Source organism: Prionailurus viverrinus, chromosome A2 (assembly GCF_022837055.1).
Source record: "Prionailurus viverrinus isolate Anna chromosome A2, UM_Priviv_1.0, whole genome shotgun sequence".
Taxonomy (NCBI): domain Eukaryota; kingdom Metazoa; phylum Chordata; class Mammalia; order Carnivora; family Felidae; genus Prionailurus; species Prionailurus viverrinus.
In genome coordinates, this window is record NC_062562.1 from 28,508,275 (window position 1) to 28,525,883 (window position 17,609).

Here is a 17,609-nt window from a genome sequence, read left to right on the forward strand (position 1 = left end):
GCGGGCCCTCCCCAGGAACTTCCTGGCTTTTATTAGTTTGTAATCCCAAACGTAACTTTTCAAAGGTTTTTCTTTTGGAAGTGTGGGTGTGAAACTGCTTCCCTAATCACATCTTGCAGGAGGATCTCTGAACATCTGTACATTATTTGAAAACCTAGCATCCGGTTGGGATGTTTGGGTGGCTGGGTGGGTGGGTGGAGGACCCTGCGTGGTGGGATGGAATAGCAGGAGCACGTTAAAAACATGTCAAAATGGCTTTTAAACAGAGGCAGAAAAATTAGGCAAAAATTACAAATGGCAAATTACCTTGGCTTAATTACACGTTTAATCAAAAGCCTGCCCCCCCCACTTTTAGCACCCGCGTAAGAGGGGAAAATAGGGCGCTTAGAAGTCTGAGCGATAAAGATCTTCTCACCGAGAGCCAAGGGACAAAACTCATTACAGATAAGCCTAGTCCTCCCATTTCCCCCGGACGCCTCTCCCGGATTGCTAAAGAGGCAGCCGCTCCCCGGGTAGCTGCCAGGAAATCGGTCCTGCCCCGCGGCGCTGCTTTCACCCAGCCGGGGGTGAGAGGCGCATTTCCTGCGCCCTCCCCACCACCCAGCCAGAGCGCGGGAACCTTCCCTCCTCCCGCGGAGCTTGGAGTTGGAAAAACTCAGCCACCGATCCTCGGTGGCGAGGGGGAAGGGGGTGTGGGGCTCGGAAGGGCTGGATTTTGCAAGCCTCGGATCGATATCCCTCCCCTCCCCTCCCCCCCCTCCCTAGCCGCGGACTCCGCCAATGGAAGCCTGAAAGGGGGAAAAAAAACATTAAATCCCAACGCAGCCCCAGAGCAAAGGCCTCTCGGCTTTGTTTCCAGGCGGGGGAATGCGCCGGGCTGGGGGCACGAGCAGGGACTGAGGCAGGGCGCGCCCCGCTGCGGCGCTGCTAGGGCGCTGGGGCCGAACTGGAACGCCCCCCTCGCCTAAAAAGGCGGGCAATCGACTGTCCCCTTCCTCTCCTTTCCTCAGACCCGAACCAGGTCCTCCTCCCCCCAGGTCCGGGATCTCCGAGCAAAGCAGACGACGGAGGGGAGATCTCGCCAAACCCGCGCTAAGCGCGGCGTCTTTAAGAGCTCGCAGAACTGGGAGCTGGCAAAGACTCGCCAGCCCAAGAAGGCAGCCGTCCTCCTCCCTCTCTCCGAGACTGGGCCAGAGCCGTCCCCAGGCCCCAAACTGCCTCAGCCGAGCCCGCAGTACCCCTGGCTGTGCGGGGGCCGCGGGACCGCTCGGAGGCGGGAGCCGAGCGCGGCTGCTTTAAGAGCGCGGTGAGCGCGCTCCCGCTGCCCGCAGCCCGGCTGCGCGCCCCCGTGCCCGCCGCGCGCCCCCTGCTCGCGCGCCGCCGCGCCCGCCGCCGCGCGCCCCCTGCTCGCTCGCTCGCTCGCTCGCCGGCTTTAAAGTCTCTGCCAGGATCCATGCTCACATGTTACTTCCTGTATGGAGGCATGGCCAGTTTCCAGCCCCGCGCTCCTCGTTCCTCCCCAGCCTGCGCTGGAGCCACAACTTTCAGGAGCATGGACTGAAGGCGCCCTCGCCCCAGCGCCCCTCTGAGATCCTTTGTGTTTTCCTCCGTTTCCTCCGGCCGTTTCTATTTTGGGGGGCTCTTCGCTCCCCCCGCCTCTCCCCTCCCCTTCCCCGCTCGCAAACATGCCTCCTTCCTTCCCCGGGCCCTGGAAGGAGCTGCCTGCCTGAAGCCCGGAGACGCCGCGCCGCGCTCAGCCCCGCCGCCGCCCGCCGGCTCTCGGGCTGCGCCGCGCCGCCGACTCAAGTTGGGGATCTTCGGCTGCTCGCCGCCGCCGCCGCCTGCGGTCCCTGCCTGCCCCGGGCCCCCGGCATCGCCGCCGCCCGCCGACTACTCACTGGCCCTGCTCGCTCGGCTTGCTCTTTTTTTGAACGGAAAGCAGCCCTTCTCCGCCGAGGATCGTCCCCAGCGTGGCTCCGCGTTCCCGGTCACTTTTTGAGATTTTCCGGGGGGCGCTCGGCGGCTTCCCAGATTCCAGGGGGACTCGGGCCGCCGAGCGCGGGGGGCCCGTAGAGCGGGCGAGCAGGGGAAGAGCCCGGGCTTAGCGGAGGCTCACACGGAGGCAAGAACTTATTCAACAAGTTTACCCCCCCTGCCTTCCTCTTTTCGATGTGCGTTTTCGGACATGCGGAGGTTACTGGAACCGTGTTGGTGGATTTTGTTCCTGAAAATCACCAGTTCCGTGCTCCATTATGTCGTGTGCTTCCCCGGTGAGTGCCGGCCGCTGAGGGGACCCGGCCCTGGCCGGCGCGCGCGGGGGGATGCGGAGTTGTCGCCGCGGCACGGAGCTCGGGCGCCCGTCCCGAGGACCCTGGAGAGGGCGAAGGGGGGCCGGGCGCCCGGGAAGGAGAGAGAGGGATCCGCTCGGCTGGTTCTGGCGGCGTTTAGGGAGGCTGATGGTTGGGGAGGATGGAAGCAAGGGCTGGCGGGGGGGACAAGGGGCCGTAGAGGTCTGCTCTTGCTCAGGTTTGGCGGGGGGGGGGGGGGGTTCTGAGGGAGCCGGAGTAGGAAGAAAAGCTCGCTTTGCTGACACGCCGCGGTTCGGGAGAGAGCGAGCTCTGGAGCGATTGAGGAGACTGGGGCCAGGGGAGGATGCCTCTGTGGGTTTGGGGGGGCCCAGGGTGCGCCCCTCGCCTAGGAGAGGATTGAAGGAGCTCGGAATTGGGGGACTTGCTTTGCGGCTTCCCGACCCTTTGGAGAGGCTGGTGGTGGAGGCTTGGGGATGTTGGGAGCCGCCTGCGTTCTGGTGTCCGGAGCCAGGGGCGACCCCCGTTCGGGGCTGGGGGGCAGGCTGCTCTTCCGTGCTGGAGCGAGACAGCTTTCCCGGGCGCTGGGGCCCGGGAGCGGTAGGAGAGCTGGGAGCAGGCGGTTTAGGGAGATCCGTGGCTCCCCCAACCGTGACCCCGCGGCGCCTTTGCCCAGCAACTCTGCTCCGCGGGGCTCCAGTAGGGGCGCCGGGGGCGGGGGGCGGGGGGTGGTCGGCAGCTGGATTCCAGTTCGCAACGGGGCGGATTTTTTTTCTGTCTCGCGCGCCCTGCCTACCTTCATCTTTGCCCTTTTGCAGGCTGTTCGCGGCTGGCAGACCTAGACCCGCTCCTTTCTGGCCAGGTTAAGACGGGAACAATATTGGCTATCGATGACGATAATAAATCACCGCACGTAGCAGTGTGCGGCTCGGCGACCCTCCACATCCAGCCCTCCACTGGCGGACCCTTTTTCCTCTCCGGGAGAGCAGAGGCCAGCCGCCTCCCTTGCCTCTCTTGCAGGATCCCCCCAACCCCCCGCGCCCGGGGCTACAGCTACACAGCTCCGAGCTCCTTGGAGTCTGTCCGACCCTGCTCCCCGGGGGTGGAGGCCACGTCCTCTGCCCTAGCATGAGGAAGGGATGGGAAGGGGGCGATTCGCTTTTTTATCACTCGCTCTCGTAAGGATGGAGGACCCCCCTCCCCCCGTTTCTGCCCTCTCATCCATTAGCTCTTGGCTACCCAGAGGTGGGGGTTATCTGAATGAAGGAAAAAAGGAACGTGCCCTGATGTTTCAGGCGGTCACAGCCGCCTGTCCCTGAGCGGCCTGAGCGCAAGGTTTTGGTGCAGCGGGTCTCCCAGCTCCATCGTGCGCCCTGCAACAGGGCGCGGACGCTCTCGCTGCCCTCAGGGACCTGCTCCGGGAGTGGCAGCGAGTGTCCCTTTTGCAGGCACGGGGTGCCCTCGAGGGGCAGAGAGACAAGGCACTGTCTTCTCTACGGCACCCCCTTTCCCCTCTGCGCATCCTCCTGCCCCCGGAACCGCAGGGAGCTCCTGCCACTGCCCCGAAACCTAGCTCGGATGGTGAGCGAGGACGCGGGTCCACAGCTAACACTGAGGCCTGGGGTTTGCCCACCGGGGTTCCGTCTCCACGGGGCTAGGGGCGGTGCGGACATTTCTCCTTAAGAATGCCCTCTCTCTCTTAAAAGACTCCGTGTTTGTGTTTCCCATTTGCTGCTTCTAGACTTTCTCTGCCGTAGACTTGCTGGCTGAGTGGGCTCAGGTGCATAGTGGGGTCGAGCGTTGTAAGGGTCACGCTTTAATGGGGGCAGTGGGAGGCAGCAGAAGAGCAGCCCTGCGAAAGAAGAGGAATTTCTCCTTCCACTTCTGGCCGCCCCTTTGCTCGGCTGTGCAGCCAGTGGGCTGGCCGTGGTTTTCTTTTTCCTGGTGTCTCAGGAAGCTTGAAATCCAAAATGGGACCTCCAGTGATGCCGCCTTCGTTGGGCTTGGACAGTTTGCACCTTCCACGTTTTCTTTTCGTGCCCACGCGGGGAGGTAAATAGCACATTTCCTCGCCCCGGAGCCCAAGACTGTCGGAAAGGGAAGGTGCAATGGTGTGAGGCTCGGGGAAGAGGGGCTGTGGTTCGGAAAAGTACCTTTTGGAGAGGGTGCAGCAAGCAGCCTCTGGAACCAGGCAAAGTTAAAATGTCAGAACCGTGGGAGACGCCGGCTTTCGGTTTTCCGAAGGTGCCGCGACGCCGCTGGACCTCAGGGGGCGCCCCCGAGCCACTGGTGGGGCTCCTACCACCTCAGCTCGGCGGGCTCGGCCTCCTGGGTGCGGTGGGGCCGCGGTGGGAGCGGGGTTGGGGAGCACGCGGCCGGGTTCCCTGGCTCGGGGGCCTGCGGGTGCGCCCTGGGGCGAGGAGGCAGCCTCAGCTGGGAGCTTCTGCTCCTGGTTCGCTCCAAACCCAGTGGGGGCCCTCATTTGCTTTGGGGACCCCCCCCTTGCCCTCCATAACCTCGGAAGCTTTTATCTGGTTGACAGGAGGGATAAAAATGCTTCTGGTGTTTGGTAGGGTCCTCCTTGAGAGGTTTTAACCCCAATCCCTTATTTTGTTTCCTCTCAGAGTGACCAACTTTCCATTTGTATTTGTCCTCTGCTCGTGTTTCGGATGCAGGGTAGCTGTAATTTGGGAGGATTTTGGAAACAGCCCTGCCATGGATCTTTCCCCAGCTGGTCGGAAACAGTGGCTTTTTAGTCTTCCAACAAAAGTACAGTATATGGCAGGTGTGGGACCCGCATCTCGGTCAGTGTTTCAAGAGATGTTTCCACTTTCCAGAGCAGAAGTGTTATCAAACATGTTTTAGTGCCTAGTACGTTCTTTTCCTACGTGCTTTAGAAAATACGCTGTTACAGAAAGATTTATGAAAATAGGAAAATGCAATGGATCCCTGTGGGTCCCGCCACCCAGTTACAGCGATGATCAATTCAATCTTTTCTATACCCTTCCACCCTCCCTAACAGCTCGTTATTTAAAAGCAAACCCGGTACATACTTCACTTAAGCGTGTCGCATATATAGCTCATCTTTGAGAATTTAAGTGCTTGCAACAGGATATAAAATGTTACGTGAGAGGGTTAACATTTTATGTATTTTACATTTGTAAGCTATTCAGCAGAAACATAAAATTTTTTTTTTATTGATTTCTTCTCTCTTTCCACCCTCAGAGTGAAACTGTTCTCTTTGATTCTGATATGTTTTGTACCATAATTACATTACATCTAGGAGGCCGTCGTTGGAAACACTTCAGATGGATAAGCTCTGTGTACTTTGGATGTGTCAGAATCAGACGATCCGTGATTGATGTCCAGTGAATCTCCCTCTCCTGCTGTAGGATCATTTGCATGTACTTGCTTATTGGTGATGGACATCCTTTATGGCCTTCTTAAAGATACTTTTTAAAAAACTTTTATTTATTTTGAGAGAGCATGCACGTGGGAGGGGCAGAGAGAGGGAGAGAGAATCCCAAGCAGGCCTGGGGGCTCAAATCCATGAAGTGCAGCACCATGACCCCAGCTGAAATCAAGTGTCTGTTGCCTAACCGATTGAACCACCCTGGCACCCCATTTACGGCCTTAGAAAAACGCAGAGGTAATATTTGTACGCTGGCAATCTTACTCTTTAGGAATGGAGTGAGAAATCATTCAGGTCCCTTCACCCCCTACACCCCGCTTCATGTGTCTTGTTTGAACCTGAATCTTTGTCCAGTCTTGAAACTTGGTCTCTTGGACACAGTTGTGGAATACAGCCTTCCATGTTTCCTTCTAAAGTGTTCTTCTTCCAGAGTTGATGAAGTTAGAACATGAATACAAATAGGCGTATCAGGATTTTTTGGAAATGGGAAGTTGCTGCTGCCAGAGGCAGAAAGTTTTAAGGAAAAGTTGGCTGAAATGAGAAAAAAACCCCACAACTGTTCAATAGTGAAACACCTCCCCGTAATCATGGACTTGTTTTCACTGAGTAAAAGATTATATTGTTTACATGAAGCAGTGCAGGGACAGCAAAAGGAAACAAAACCCCTTTCACATTCCTCTTTGTTTTCTGAAACTCCCCAAGTTAATGTATATAATCAGTTACATATTGCTGCGCCAATTGGAATGGACTTTCTTGCCATTCAGGTAAGATCATTAAAAATGCCCCATAGCAATTGTTCCTGCGGACCTCCCTCCCATCTCCTTACCCCCTCCCTTGTTTTTCTGGAAACTTCTTGATGCAAAGGACAGTCTGGACACTTAGATTAGCTTTACCTAGGTGAAGACATTAAATTTTGCTAATGCTTTGCTGCTTTACCTCTTGACCTTTATGGTGGATGGTTTTTTTTTTTTAATTTGAATTTCCACTCAACATTTTACTTGTATAGTATGCAGGCAGTGTAGTGGTATTTCTAATCAGGTGAAGATTCTAAGATGGCTGTACATTCTGAATTGCAAGATTAAAAAAAAAATAGGATTAACATTTTCATCCTGGGCACAACTTCCCTGTGGTCACATTTCATGAATCAGAACTTTCAGGACAAATTCAGGGCATCTGAAGTTATCTAACGAATTCTGGATTCTCCCCATCTGCTCCCCTCCCCAATAAGCCTTTGATGTACCTTGGTACGGGTTGATCGCTATCAGGTGATCAGTGGTAATCACTGAAACTGCATTTTTGGCTGTATGTGTGGAAAATCAGAGGTCTGTGTATCTAATAATATAAAGGAAGCCAAGGAAATGTGTCTGGCTCCCCACCAGAGCTTGATGTAGGTAAAAAGCTAGTGAATACAGAGGCAGGGCGGGGGTGGGAGGGGCTCCAGAAAGTAAGAAATGTTCTCTTGGTAAGAGCCTGCCCCCAGCAGGCAGTGGGAGTTGCTTGTGGAATTTGTCCTGGAACGAGATTGCCTGGGCACACATTAGGTCCACGCTAAATATTTGCAAAGGATTAAAGGATCAGATACTTCAGGTTCTCTTCCTGAGAAATTGGAGTGACCACCTTGCTTGTAAAGAACTAAACCCAGGTCTATGGCAATGCTATGTGCATGTAAAAAATCAGAGGCACCATTGTAAGGAAAAGGGTTATCTGTTACAGACTTTGATTTGACATTTTTGGGGGAAAGGGGGTTGTGTCTGTGAGGAATTGTAACCAAGAAAAATCACTCCAAAAATAATGTGTTTTAAAATGCCTTGTTTACCTCTCCCTACTTTTTCCTACAGTTCCCTTTTGTCTCAAATTTCCGAGACCACAGAATTGTTAACGTTTCTTTAAAAAAAATAAATCTGGAAGCAATGTGGGTGAATTTCATTTTCAGAAGCATCTGATGGTTGAAATCTATAACAGATAAATTTGTGGTTTGCTCCGGTTCTAAAAAGTATGAAGTTTCTAAGAGATGGCTGTGTAAGATTGCTTGAAGTAAGCTAGAGGGCTCCGTGTGCCATTGTCTGCTCCTATGTCACAGGGACACCTGTGACTGGAGGGGCCCTTTCACCTGGTATCATTTGCAGCAAAATGTTTGGTGTTTTGACAGAAAAAAATATAATCTATGTGAGATGGTTTGTCAGGCCTATGCAGGTTCATAGATTTTATGAGTATAATATCTGATATACTTATTTTGAAAAACATTGTAAAAAGTGCTTTTAGGGCTATGCGGAGGAAAGACAGCTGACTAGGTTTCAGATGTGCTTCTCTTTTTGAAGCCCCTCTAATTGAATTGGGTGGTGTTACTGTTGTACCGAGGGTGGGGGCTGGGAGGTGGGAGGCAACTGTCACATTGAAGGAGAAGTTGTGTTCTCATGAAGGTCACTGTACTGTTGGGTCTGCATATAGCAAGAAGTCTTGTAGGAGCCTGGAACTTGTTAATGCCTTTTGTTTTTGTTTTTAAGCCAGGTAACTGTGGAGAGTTATACTGAATATATTGAAGTACGTAAGAGTCTTTGCAGCCAGCCCCCCTCTCCCATTACTAGCTGTGCTGCTTTAGATAAGTTACTTCACCTCTCTGTGCCCCTCTTTATCTCTCTCTCTCTTTTTCTCTCTCTCTCTGCGAAATGTCACAGTGATAGTACCCTGACTCCTAAGGTCTTTGCATGGCCTGAGCAAGAATGCATGCTAAAGGGCTTAGAACTTTGCATGGTGAATGAGAGGTACTCAGTACAGTAGCCATTTTTATTTTATGTGTATTAAAGAGAGTTGGACAGGAGTATATGGAAAGAGGACAATGGAACTGAAAAAGACAAGGGTGTGTAAAATAAAAAAAAAACATTTTAAAAGTGTTTACATAAACTTGCACGATGGGTTTTGTGCCTGGCTTTGCTGTTGAGGGCAAGGAGGAAGAGGACGGGCATGGGGACATCCCATGTAAAATTAGTGAAATGGTTACTTTGAGGTTTAAGGAAATAAGAAAGTCTCAATGAAGTCTGAGATATCTCATCACTCACAGGACAAAGGAGGGTCTCCCCGTTACCAACTTAAAAGTCTTTTTCTTTTTTAATGTTTATTTATTTTGAGAGCCAGAGGGAGAAAGAGAGGGAGGGAAGAAGGGATAGAGAGAATCCCAAGCAGACCCTGTGCTGTGAGCAGAGCCCGACCGGACATGGGGCTCTAGAGATCATGACCTGAGCGGAAATGAAGAGTCAGACCCTTATCCGACTGAGCCCCCCCCTCAGGCGCCCCTCCCAACTTTAAATGGAAAAAATGTTTTCCACCGTTTTAAAAGGTGCTATGTGAATCTCCAGGATCCATGTGTGGTGTTATCCTTGGTAGAAAGAGTTGCCTGGCCCTGCACCCTGCCGATTCTTCTAAGGCCTTCTGGACTGTGTTGTTACCAAAGGGGAAGGGTCTGCCTGTTACTGGCATTCCTGGGTTTTAATTTTGTGCTGCTAAGGGGAAGCAAGCCGTGCTATTTGGGTATTGCTTTTATTTTGTACTCATATGGCACTTGGACACCGTCACATCCCTGGCTCCCCGTCTTCATAGATTCAGACCTGCCGAGCATGCAGGGGAGAGCCACACACGGTGCGTAGCTCCTGCCCTCGAATCAATTTCTTGCAAACTGAAATCAGCATGATGGTTTTTTGGCCAAACAACAAAATGCGATTTTAAACCACTCGACTTAGCTATTTTTGGGCTGTGGCAAAGTGACACAGTTGGCTGCTAAAATCGAGCAGCTAAAAAAGAAGAAATGAAAGCATAGTTCATGGAATATGTAACACTTCCATGCAAGAAAATAGGACAACTGGTCTTATTTTTGGGTCTGTGATACTATTTTTCTAAGGAGAATGAAACAGGTTTGTCAATTGATACCGCAATGGGTATACTTTTGAGGAATTCACGCTGGTTGTAGGACTCCAAGAGGTATTTGAATTTTCACACCATTGCAGCCACGTAAGCTCCACAGTGTACTTAAATCAGATAAATGCATCATCAGTTTGGAATAGTTTGGATAGAGGAGACCTCCATAAACGGTTTACCAAATGTAAATGCATAGGCCGGATTAATAAGGAAATGTTGACTTTTTGCAGGTCATGTTAGTTACACATTGTCAAAAGGATTTCTTTACAAAGCAATTGTTATTTATAAGTGGTTTCTGTTTATTAAAAAAAAATTATTTTTCCTGAAGTGTGCCCATTCTGCGAGTGTGGAGGCTACAAACTAGGGGTGAATTACCCAACATCTTGTGGAGGTGGGATTGAGGGGCCGGCATCGGTGAACTGTCAGACCCAGACGGAGGTACCTCTTCTTCAGGAACCACTGTAGGACCCCAGAGGCGCAGGTTGAAATTCTTGTTCTATTATGGCAGTGTTACCTTGGGCAAATGGGCCTCAGTTTTTTAATCCATAAAATGAGAACAGTGGTGCTTGCCATTATCTAGGCGCTGTGCCTGAGCTTTGACCTACCTGGATGCAGACACTGTAAATATCTCTGCTTTAGGTTGAAGAAACTAAAGCTGAAGGAAGCTGTCCCTTGGCCACGGTGTCACCCCTTGGAGTAAGTGGGGTTGGCTAGATGATGCCTCTCTAATCATTTCTCAGGATACTTTTGAATTTCAGACTGGTTGCTGTTTGTTTGAAAACTGTTTTTCCTAATTGCATAGGAAGGCCAATTAAGAGACAGACCCAGCCTTGTATATTTCACCTTGGTACTTTTCCCATATAAGCAAGGACCATAAACACTAGGTGAAGTAAAGGTGTCTTTCTGTGTATTTACCACAAATAAATAAGGAAATAATGCAATTAGTATAGGACTTTCTTTGGCTTCATTGAAGAGATGACCTTTCAGCAAATTACTTTAGCTTCTCAATAAGGTGATAATAACTGTGGGCAGAGTGAGTTTGTTGGTGGTAAGTTTTTTTGATTCCTCGTCAGAATGATCTCATGTAGTTTATTGTTTGAGAACTTTTGTTTGTGGCATCGAATATGGTTATGTTAGAATAATGTGGTATTATTATCCCATATATCATTCAAGTGTGGGCTGCAGGCTCTGGAGCTCAGCTGTCCTGGTTGTGTCCTTTTTTTGACTTGATGAAAAGGTCCGAGGGAGTTGTATTTGGGGGCAAGAGATGGTGTGGGTTCTGGATTTTTCCACTGGGGTTTAGAAGTAGCCAAGGGAGCCAGCCAAGCCAGGCATGGGATCTGAGCAAGACCCTGCGCTCCTTTGGGGTTGTTTTCCCCACCCTTAACTGAAATTCGCCTGGGATTTTAGGGGTTGTTGGTGCCAGGCTGGGCAGTTGGGAAGGTTGTATCCTTTCTGCAGGATGCAAGTCAGATGCTCATTGCATATTGTGATTTCTGAGGTGTACATCTTGTTAACATTCCTCTGAGAGTTTGCTTCCTAAGGCTCTAAGAACCCTTTGATTATGTTGCTAACCTTGCTACAGAATATCCTGAGGGAACAGCCAACAAGGTGGTGAGTGGATCTTGGTTCATGGAATGCCTATAAGCTATTTTTTGTTTTTAAACATTAAACCTTATTTTTCCTGGAGTCCAGGTGAAAAATGGAGGCTTGTTGGTGCCAATGAGGTTACATAAAGGGCCTTTAAAACTAATGTGATTTGTGATTATGGGGCAGGATTCTTTGTCTAAATAGAGAACACAAAGCTAGTTCTTGATCTTACTCTGGAAAAGAGAAATAGAGAAGGACAGTCATTCGTGTTATCTGGAGTTCTGTGGGGGGCATCTGGCCATACTGTGTTGACAAGAAAAAAATGAAATGAAAAATTGGGGCATTTTGTATCTATGCCCTTAACAAGTGGATCCTGAGTATTTACAGCATGCCGGGCACTGTTCCAGGCACTTGGGGGACAGTGGTGACCCAAATGGGTGGAAACTCCTGTCCTCATGGTAGCTTCCCAGAGACGTCTCAGTTACTCCTGGAAAATTGGACGCACTGCAGCTTAGTGCCTATATTCTTGCTTGGCAACAGGGTAAGCTTGAATTAAATAGTGGCTGCCCCCTGAGATGGGGCAGTCACCGGGCCCATAGCGGTTATTTACAATATCCAGCTGGTCCCTGGAGGTGTTTGCCATCTGTGTAGGGGAGACTTGTAAGTTTCTGCCTGAGGGCAAGTTTTTTTTTGTTTTGTTTTTTTGTCTTTTTTTGGTTATTGCTTGCTTGAGGTTTTGTATTACCTGGATTGGAGGTGCGTAAGTGCGTGTGTATGTGCGTGTCATGCTGTGAGGACAAACACCACTGGCTGACAGAGTGCCTTCATTCCTGTCAGTCTGGCCTATACAAGCTGGAGCTCAGCCATCCTGGCTGGCTGTGTCCTTTTTGGCTGTGTAGGTGGCCTGCTGCTTGGGCGTTTCAGGGTATTGTGACTTCTGTGGCCCCATCTAAATTGCTGTTGGCTTGTTCAGTTTCAAAAAAGTTGTTTTGAAAAATGTTATCATTTGGTATAAGAACCAGCTCTCTTGGTCACCTCCTTCTTACCCAACTATAGAGGAAGGCGATGAGGGAAGGACGGTGACCAGTCTGGAAGGATCCAAGTCAGTTAATACTGGAGATGTCATTTTAGTGGGTCCTTTGCCAAGTATCTTAATTTTTTCATAGAGCATCCCTGAGCCATTAACTTTTTTGTGTATGATACCTATACATGGTTTAATGTATGGTGGAAATAGCACATCTTAATTTTTCCAAAAACAACATATGAAAACCTGAACTTTGAGTTAAGCAGAATGGCCAGCTTTTGGCATAGACAGAAGATTTGAGTAGGTGATTCCTTCGCCCTAATTCTAGCACATTCTTCAAGTGGCCATTATGATATGTGGTATATTCACCTGAATTCCTTATGTATGATTCAGATCCTAATTAGGCTCTTTGAGGCCAGGACGTCATTCCTCCTTCCATCTGGTCTATCTTCAGCATCGGTGGGGTGTTAGTCATTTTTGAGGACTGACAGAATGAGTAGATGCTCCCTTAAACAAGACATTACCAGACATTTGATAGCATTGTAATTGGTTTCCAGAAATCTCACATTGTATATTGTATCCTTATAAGAGGTAGGGTATTCACATTTAACGTCTTCTTTAAGAGAATTAAGAGTATACATATTTTCATGGTGTTTGCAGTCCATCCTTAAAAAGGGAGAAGCTGGGCATCTGGGTGGCTCAGTCAGTTGAGCATCCGACTCTTGATTTTGGCTCAGGTCATGATCCCAGGGTCATTGGGATGGAGCCTTGCATCCTTCTCCCACTGGCATGTGCCCTCGCTCTCAAATAAGTAAATAAATAAAATGAAAATAAAATAACATAATAGAGAAGATAAATTTGTATTTTCTGTTGCTGGCCACCAAGGTATCTTTTGCTGGAAACAAAATACATTCTAATTAGAGTTGAATGTCCTCAGGGGCAGCAGGGGTATATTTTGATGATCACAAACTTTTCTCTTTTGGAATAACTTAGGCTACATTCTGTGAGGCTGGTGTTCATTTACACCAGTAGTCCCCTTGGTTTTAGGGTTGATTAAGGAGAAATGGGTATTCGCATGTCTGCTTTGGTTCTGGTAACAGTGACATGAGGTATCCAGAGGGCTGCAGAGTTTGCTTGCACGGACCATAGAGTCTGAAGATGAATGTTGATCTAGTACCTTGTGACAAGGCTTTGGGCAGGTTGGTCTAGGAAAAGGGCTTGCCCGAACTGACCATTTTTGCTTGCTTCACAAGTATTGGTTGATCACCTTGTCGAATGGCCTTGGCTGGTACAGCATGGTGATTCTTTGCTTAGAAACGAAGTTTTCTAGAATTCATTGCTAGTCGACGCCACCCTGTTTTATTCTTCTTCCATCCAGTTGTTTTCTCTTCTAAAACTACTCATTTTCTCTGCTTACATGCATGCAAAGGCCACGTGGAGGGTGAGGACAATAGAAAAAACTTGGTAGTTTTAGGTATCAGCTCATTTTCCCAACTGATCAGATTGTGCAGCAGCTGCTAAAATTATCTCGTGGGCTAGAGGGTGGGTAACTCTGGCATTCATTTTTTCTGAACCCCTTTGAAGATGTGCTTTTTTCTTTTTAGTTGTGTTTTTAATGTTTATTTTTGAGAGAGACAGAGACAGAGCACCAGCAGGGGAGGGGCAGAAAGAGAGAGACACACAGAATCCAAAGCAGGCTCCAGGCTGTGAACTGTCAGCACAGAGCCCGACATGAGGCTCGAACCCACCAACAGTGAGATCATGACCTAAGCCAAAGTCAGAGGCTTAACCGACTGAGCCACCCAGGTGCCCCTCAGGATGTGCTTTTTAAAAGAGAAACTTCTCAGTTGTTACTGAGGCATAGCAACTGATGCAAAGGGGGGTGGTGGTGCTGCTGATTCTAGAGGTTCCTGTCTTCACTGGGGATGCCAAGTGGAGGAAAAATTGATTTCTGGAGATGTAAGCACTCTGACCAGAGAAACAAAGGAGTTTGGGGAAATAATTCTTCACGTGCCTTGGGACCTTTAAGAGTTTTGACGAAGTGAGACTTGGGACAGGTGCATTCTGATGAAAGGGGCCACTGGCAAATGCGTTTGGTTTTTGAATTGCACAGGTCTGTCCATCAACTTAAGTAAGTGGCCCACTTTCGTGAATCCTCGCTTTGTTCTTTACTTACTTGGGCCAGTTACTTGAATTAGCTTTCTCATCTATGAAATGGGGGATGATGAGAGTTTTAACCTCCTGGAGTCCTTGCGGGATGAAATGGGACTGTGAGTGCAAAGTACCAGAAAAGCATCAGGTGCACAGGGCATTATAAATGGTGCCTAGCCGTTTTTAATATCTGTTGCTTAACATTTATGAAAGAAATGCTTGCATACATACGAACTCACTTAGTGCCATGTGACCTTATGAAGAGGTGGGAGACTGGGAACTCAGGGAGAGCGGAGATCCCACAGTTAACAAAATGGCCGGATTGGAATTCCAACTTGCCTTTCTAGATGGTGTCATGTTCCCTCTCCGCTAACAGAGTAGGTGGTGGATGAATTAAAGTGCATGTGGCACCGGAACATTTTTTATTGACAGAGATTTACCAAAGATGGCTATTAGGTTTCAATTTGCCCTATCTGCCCCCACCTTAAAGGAACAGGTTTATAGTTACCCTTGGTATCTCATTACTGAAATTACCTGCGTGGGTAGGATGTACGTGTCTTACTCTCTCCCTTCCTTCTTTCCTTTCTCCTGTCTATCTGTCTATCTATCTATCTATCTATCTATCTATCTATCTATATCTGTTAATGTGGGACCTGTCCTATCCCTTGGGTGCACACGGATGGGAATACTCAGTGCAAGTCTGTAGCATGTACGTGTTCATGTGTTTGTCTCCGTGTTATTTTGCAGGTGTTCTACACAGGGATTGGAAATTGGCATTTGAGGTGAGGGTCCTCATTGCCCTAGCTTGACAGACATTGCTATTTGATCACAGAGCTTTTTCCTGCGAACACCTAAACTAGGTCTTGAAGTTCTTTGCAAGATTTGGCCTGGGAGAGGACTTCTGTGCTGTCTCTGTGCTATTCTGAGACACGTTAGCCAGCCTTAGAGGATAGCATAAGGAAAAGCATTTCCAAGGGGCTTTTATATTCTTGCTACTGCAGGGGCAATTTTTAAACCATGGAGCTCTTTTGAAATGGACCTGAAAGAGTACGTATCAATAGCAAGTATCATGAGCACAGGTTTCGTGATTCACAACATTGATTTTGGCTCATATTTGACTCACATTCATTTATTCACAAGGAAAAAAAAATCCAAATCTCTTGGTGGTGGTTACATCATATTCTAATTGGTGAGCTTTACTAATGCAGGTTTAGGGACTTAAATTTAGTTGCTTAGTTTTCCTTTTCTTCAAAGCCCAAAGGTTTTGCATCAGATTAAGGCTCCTGTGGGACTGTTTGTATTCCAAAGTGACACCTTTCTGAATTCTTAGCTATTTAAGTAAGTGTTAAGTATGGGCTTGGTGACAGCAGTCTTTAAAACTGTGACTGGCTAAATGGATCCTTTCCCCTGTTGTTTATATCTGGTAAAGTGTCTCGTGTTTACTCTGAATAAATTCATTGTTACCTTTTAGGTAGCTTGTTTCTCAAAATTTGAGCGGTCCCCTGATCAGTGTTATTTTTGCTACTGAAATTGGAGAGCGGGGATAAAAGGTGAAAGGAGTTCTTTTGTGAAGCTGATGTCAGATGACTTTTTGGTATTTGGTAATACACCAAGTACTTGGATGACGACGGCAGGTAATCCCTTATCTGTTCCCTGGATATGAGCTTTTCCCCCCTAAAGGTTGAGCCTTTGCTTAGCTATGAACTGTCTGTGGAGCTGAGCTGTCCCACATGGTAGCTGCCAGCCACAGGTGGCTAGTGACCACTCAAAATGTGGCTTGTCCGAATTGAGACACGCTTTAAGTCTAAGATACACACGGAGTTTCAAAGACCTATGGAAAAAGTTTGTAAAATAGCTCATTAAAATTGTACATTGATTGTTGAAATGATAAATTTTCAATACTTTGGGTTAAGTGGAATATATTACTAAAATTTATATTGCCTGTTTCTTTTTACTGTTTCGTGTGATGTGACCATTGTAAAACTTAAAAGTACGTATGTGGCTCGCTTTCCTGGCTTGTATTGTAGTTTTATCTGATAGCACTGGGGTAGAGTGCTCTTTCCAGCCTTATCTTGCCTTCCAGAAGAGCGTTTCACAGCTGTACCCCCCTGCATGACAATGATCACCTCTCCTCCCTTCCGTACCCTTTTGACACATGGGACCAGGAGACTCTAGTCCTTGGTGGAGAGGCTTGCCTCCTGGAAGGCTCTGTCACTAGAAAGCAAGAGTCTGGGTATCACGAAAGAGAGTTGAGATCATTTATCTCTGAGGTCATTTATTTATTTTTAAAAATGTGTATTCATTTTTGAGGGACAGCACACGTGAGCGGGGGAGGGGCAGAGAGCGAGGGGGAGAGGATCGGAAGCAGGCTCTGCACTGATAGGAGTGAGCCCCACGTGGGGCTTGAACTCCCCAACTGCGAGATCGTGACCTGAGCTGAAGTCAGACGCTCAACCTGCTGAGCCACCCAGGTGGCCCATAGCTCTGAGGTCATTTAGCTCTGCCTGGCTGTGAAGGGGGGTGTAGCAGTCCTGCTCTGTGAAGTCATTGAAGGACTAAATGAGGAGGGCTCCGTAAGGCAATTAACACAGGCCTGGTGGATAGTTAGCATTTGAAAATATTAGCCATTGTTGTTATTTTACCAGCTCCTGAGTGGGCATTTGGCAGAGTTCCTGGCTTTGATTTCTCCCTCTTCTGGTTTTAGTTGGTGATGCACTGTGGGGTCTCTGGAGGGTTTCCAGCCGGCCTGCATGGTTTTAAAATGCCAGCCTCTGCTTCCTTGGACACCTAGGACAGTGGAGGAGACCTTGAGCATTCAGACTGAGCTTGCACTAAGCAACTTGAAAGGCAGAAAGGACTTTGGAGAGCTTCAGGCATTGCCAGCTGCTTGCTCGTAGAAGCTCGTTGACCAGAGTGCTAATCCATCCCCCAATACCTGTTCCCTCCTGCCTGTGGGACCTCTCGTCATGCAACACCCCAGGCCCTTGCATTTGTCCTCCTGTGTATTTGGTTTACTGAGGCCGAAGTTTCCATTTCTAGTGAATAGCCAAGTCTGTACCAGATCCAAGGACTGCACTCTAGTTATGACCAGCGGTCCGGGCGTTATTAACACAGCTGTGGATCCAGTGAGGTGGAGCAGGTGCATCTACAGAGTGCAGAGATGTCCAAACCTTTTCTAAAGATGTTTGGTTTCTTTCTCCAACAGAATATGAAAACG

General features: G+C 48.8%; 1 protein-coding gene across 4 annotated transcripts in view; it reads left to right on the top strand.

The window, feature by feature from the left end:
- Positions 1 to 1,448: 1,448 nt before the first annotated feature.
- The window catches only part of PTPRG (protein tyrosine phosphatase receptor type G), a 713,505-nt gene continuing 697,344 nt past the window's right edge, over positions 1,449 to 17,609 (top strand). For all 4 annotated transcript variants that reach the window (XR_007150245.1, XM_047849347.1, XM_047849350.1 and 1 more), the window contains exon 1: positions 1,449 to 2,270. Coding sequence is in view for 3 of the 4 variants with exons in the window: in XM_047849347.1 (XP_047705303.1) it covers positions 2,186 to 2,270 (85 nt within the window). In the remaining variant the exon portion in view is untranslated. The remainder of the gene's footprint in view (positions 2,271 to 17,609) is intronic.